At 39.7% G+C, this 5,000-nt stretch overlaps 1 protein-coding gene across 4 annotated transcripts in view; it reads right to left on the bottom strand.

Moving 5' to 3' along the window:
• The window catches only part of LOC147471073 (cytochrome P450 3A41-like), a 26,293-nt gene that overhangs the window by 1,511 nt on the left and 19,782 nt on the right, over positions 1–5,000 (bottom strand). Inside the window, exons 1-6 of one of the 4 annotated variants that reach the window (XM_086540512.1) lie at positions 4,165–4,294; positions 3,179–3,361; positions 1,931–2,618; positions 1,396–1,614; positions 1,227–1,287; positions 311–501 (exon numbers count right to left, since the gene is read on the bottom strand). In XM_086540512.1, the coding sequence (XP_086396638.1) occupies positions 311–501; positions 1,227–1,287; positions 1,396–1,614; positions 1,931–2,618; positions 3,179–3,355 (1,336 nt within the window). In that variant the 5' untranslated portion in view covers positions 3,356–3,361; positions 4,165–4,294. Of the gene's footprint in view, positions 1–310; positions 502–1,226; positions 1,288–1,395; positions 1,615–1,930; positions 2,619–3,178; positions 3,370–4,129; positions 4,295–5,000 lie in introns of those variants that run through there. The other 3 variants (XM_086540513.1, XM_086540511.1, XM_086540514.1) reach the window with 3 other exon arrangements.

Raw genomic sequence — 5,000 nt, 5'->3', positions numbered from 1 at the left:
TATGGCAGTTCATTTACCTATTACCTTATTTTCTTTGTGAGAAGCTTCAGTTGAGCAGGTTTTGATATGGACTGTTGCTATGTGCAGTGATCTCAACATTTACTTTAGCCCTTATCCTACCAGATACTCACTCTAACTTATTCGCTGCTTATCCCTCTATATGTGTGTAGAAATTTATTTACACTTAGGCATCAAATGTGAATGCAGTCTATACTGTAGTTCAGATATCAAATGCAACAGACTCAGTGAAGTGGTTTACCGTTTTTTTTTTTATGTAGTCCGACACAGTGTAGCGCTAGAGACCCCTTACCTATGCAGTTCCTGGGACCGAGACCGAAGGGAAGGTACGTCCCACTCACAATCCTGTCCTTGTTCTCGGGGAAGAAGCGGGTCGGGTCGAACTTCTCAGGCTCTGGCCAGTATCTCTGGTCGTGGTGGAGGCTCCACACAGGGATTGATATCATAGTTCCTTTAGTGATGACAACGTCTGTCCCTGGAAGTCTACCGATGAAGGAATGAAAGACTGATAACAGCACTCTTCTTGATCATTATTCCTGGAGTTCCTATTTATGTTTTCCTACAACAATAGGAAAACATAAATAGCCATATGATAATACCGCAGGATCTTTTTCATATAGATAAAAAGTCTCATGCCCTTTAGTTTCTCAAAAGAGACATTTCAATAAGTGCTCCCCGATCTGCAGTGATACCTGTCACTCCTGTTCTCTGTTCTGTAATGCCATACGCTCTTTTTGAGAAACTCAACTGGTTTCATGTCAAAATACATTAGCAATAACGACACTGCATTGGGGTTCAGAGATACTTCCATCAGCCAAACCAGTTTGTGGTCATTCGTACAATTTTTAATATCAGTTATCTGAATGATAAGCTGTAGTATGCTTCAATACAGAGAGACAGACTAAGTGCCAATCTGACTTGAACTAGGATCTATGACTTGTAGCAAACTGAATATGTTCCATGGAATATACTGCAGTTAACACAAGAAGTTCTCTATTGCAGTGGTGATCATCATAGCTGCTATTATATAGAGGTGAATATAATGGTAAAATCTATGAAATAAATCATCAGAAAATAATGAAGAACTGAAAGTAATATCCTAATGAATGCAAAAATTTGAATGCATATATCATTTCCTTTTTTTTAGGATGAAATGAGAGAACTCATTCGGACAGCACAGTAGCTACTAAATAAGTGATTTCACTTACTGATAGTTCTTAGTGCAACATCTTTCTGTAAAATGTGCGGGCGGGTGAATTCTTAGGGCCTCTGAAAATAAAGAAAGTTTCTTTACAATTGAAAATGTGCACTCAAGTAAAAGTCCTCTCTCACATTTTGTATCCAATTGCTCACAGGAACATGCACTCTCACTCTTACCTGATATACAGCCGTCCAGGTACTTGGCTTCCATTATCCCCTGGTAAGTGAGTGTTCCATGCTCTTCAATAATCTTCCTCAGTTCCTCTCTGAGACGTTCTTGCTCCTCGGTGTGCTTGCCCAAGAGGAACGTCGCATTGCCGAGGGTGTTGGCTGTGGTGTCGTACCCAGCAAGGATGAAGAGGACTGAAGATGCTATGACTGTCTCATCACTCAGGGCTGCATGACATATTTGATTATATTAGCGGGAAAAACAAGGTTAGTCAAACAACAGGATCAAGATTTATTAAAGCAATCGATGTTCTACAAAAAGGTGTAAGTGCTAATATTCAAGGTGCCTTTTCAATTACATGTAATCTTGTACTATATGGATTGACTAATCGACTTTTCTTTCCTGTCCTTAAATGTTACACTCACTGTAATGTTATACTGTAGTAACACGAACATAATATGAATAGTCATATAAAATTTAAGAGCATCAAGGAAAACTATTCTGAATCACGGTACATCGTCCAAAAGAGAAACATGTACTTACGGTACTTGGGTTTCTTTTTGTCAGTCTTTTCATCCTGATCTTCTCTAGTCTCCAACATAATGTCTAAGAAGTCTCCTCGCTTTGCTCCTGCCTGTCTCTGCTTCATTGTCTCAATCACAACATCAGTGAAAAATGGAGTGTTTTCATGTGAGAGCTGGATATTTAGAATATTTGCAAGCTTGGGGACAGTTATAAATAGTAATAATTTCACCATCCTCATCGGCCTCATTTTAAAAATTTCCATAGCTTTTTGGAGGAAAATGCCATCCTCCTCAAATGAATTTGTCTCCAATCCAAATGCACATGATGATATAACCTCCAACGTGTACATGCCAAAGCTTTCCTTCATGCGTACCACTGGGTCTTTTTCCAGTTGTCTGTGGAAGTAATCAACCAGACCTTCAGCCTTAGCTTCCACTAAGGGAAACATCCCCTTCATCCTTCCTGATGTGAAACTCGTAGATAGAACTGATCGGATGCCCTTCCAGTGATCGCCTGTGGCACTAGTTAACATTTCATTGAAAATTTTATCCTTAGGATTAGCTGCTTTGAAACTCCGCCGGTCAGCAAAATGGTCAAAATCCTTGATGAGAACAGCCTTCACTAAATCAGGATCACCAATCAGCAGAGAAGGTCTATGTATGTTATACAGACCACAGAACAATGAGCCTCCATGATTCCTGTACATCTGAAACAGATATGTAACAATGTCATTTGAGTGGACTTCTGGTAGTCTTAGAAGTATGCATTGATTCAGATATCCAGAATTCAGACCTGGCTAAATTCGAAAACCATATCCTTCAATTTTCAAGGAATGTTTATGTAGTGGATTGCGTAGGAACCATTCAGGCTTTCTGATCGGTGTCATGCTTTCATTACTTTGGTGCATATCTAATGCTAATGTACTTTCTGTAAGGTTGAGACAGACCCTTTTTTTGACATTCGAGATATTAACTTTGAAGAATTGAAGCGCAGAAAATCGGGATTCAGACCTTCATCCTGAAAGAGCCTTACAAATCTAGCGTATCTAGCTTCAAATTTCTAGAGCTATTCTCTATTCTACTTCCAGTCGTGGAAAGTGGATTGGTTGATATGCAAGACTACGCCAAGAGCATGTTTGCATCTAACTGCAAACAAGTTTCTAGTGCTATTCTCTGTCTTATTTCCGGTAGCTTGGTTGATGTGTAAGACTACAGGGCAATAAATACCAAGAGCACATTTGCATTCAAGTGAAGAAGTGGCACTCACCTCGTCGACGATCAGCCATCGGTATTTCTTCCGGTTGAGGAGCTTGAGTGTGTGTCCTAAGAAGGGGATCGACCCGGGCGCCGTCGGCACGCCCCTCGAGGACCAGTAGCTGTGGCGCCATCGGGAATACAGCAGCGCCGACGCCAGCAGGACCGCAAGCAGTGCCCACGTGATCATATCTTCCTGCAATGCTATGCCGGATTAGCTTGTTTATAAAACAGGAATAAATAAGTCTGGCCATCAGCGGAAGGAAAGCGAAGCATGTTGCCAACCAGTCATTTGATTTGTGTCCCACTGATAACTGATAGTGTCTCTTTCATAAAGCATACTAATGCTGAGGGACAGTTGATGCGAGATTAAACGCCATTCCCTGTTCTGCTAGATGTCTAAATTGCTGACAGACACGCAGACGGGCTCAAGCGGAGTTCCTTCAGGGCGGCATCTTTCTCCCGCTCGCTGTGTCCGGAGAAGCAGGTGCGCGAGACGAGGAATTCCCGGGCCTTCGTATAGGACTTCCTTGATGACTCTGCTTTTGCGACTGTATTTGGCAATAGTAATCCATCGATAGCAATTTCGATGGGTTTAAAACTACGGGCGTGCTCTAGACATTCACTCAATAACGATAATAATAATAATGCCATCAACACAACACCAGCAATGCAAATACAACTCATAAAAATTTCACATTTCTTTTGAAATACTTATTAACAAAAGTACTTGTCAAGCGAAAAAGAAAGTCCTTTATAAACGTCTGAGATTTCCAAAAATGTTTACAGTAATAAATTATATTATTATGGCAGTAGCAGGTGTAAGAACAAATATAATAACGTCATAATGATGCCTGTGGAATATAACAAGAGATTTAAAATGATAATGATAATAACGATTATAATAATATAGACAAAAGACCTCTGAACACAAAGGATTTCATATGCCCTTGTTCTAACTGACCATCATGTTAATGTTTAATTCGAATGGCCTCTTACTTGTATGAAATAGAAATAACTACGTAAATCTGATGTTGCAAGCACACTGGGATCGAACTCTCCGACTGGAAATAATTCTGCCGTAGACCGTTAAGGCTGTTGTACAGAGCAGTTAAGCTGAAATAACGGTCTTAAATGCATCTGAAGTTTAACTAGTGGTACTGTAATCACCAAACTGATTTGAAGATTTGATATCTAAAGGAAAGTAGTAAAACAGAAAGAGAGTAGACATGAATTTATAGGAAATCGTAGAGGAAAGCAGATCCTCCGTTGCCAGGCGCATGAGGTCTGAGGAACCACCAGTTACCAGCAATTTGTTGTTATCGTTGCATCGCTTTCTGAGTGGATAACGGATAATGGATAACGCTCTGAAGATTGTCCAGAAAAGGGAATGTTTGACGAAAAGTCTGTAGCATTTAAACCCACGTAGAAGAAAGTGTTTATAGCAGAAGAATTAAGGAAAGTTAATTCAAGGGTTAGCACTATGGAAACTTAATTGTTTTTCCTCGAGTTCTTACTGCATTAAGGCTAAGGAGTGCCGTAAACACATCAAAAGATACCAGAACAAAAGCACATCGTCTTCCGTCTTGTTATTGTTAAACATTTTGTTTGGATTCCATCACAGGCAACTTAGATGCTCAATTAAACTGTAATGCTACCAAAAAGCTGATATTGCTGAATGTAATATAAGAGCCTTTGGTTGTTTCAGTCTTTCTATTGTATTTGAAGAAATTGTCATATATATTCAGACTTTTCTTTGTAAAAACGTAATGGCTAAGTCTTAGAGTTTATTGTTTTTTGCTTACGCAAGTGAGGCTAATGGTGATAGTAAATAA

This window comes from Penaeus japonicus, unplaced genomic scaffold (assembly GCF_977035675.1).
Source record: "Penaeus japonicus unplaced genomic scaffold, GWHDUDI00000001_assembly GWHDUDI00000010, whole genome shotgun sequence".
Classification (NCBI taxonomy): Eukaryota; Metazoa; Arthropoda; class Malacostraca; order Decapoda; family Penaeidae; genus Penaeus; species Penaeus japonicus.
The sequence above is the reverse complement of the archived record's forward strand: the minus strand, read 5'-3'. Positions and strand labels throughout refer to the sequence as shown.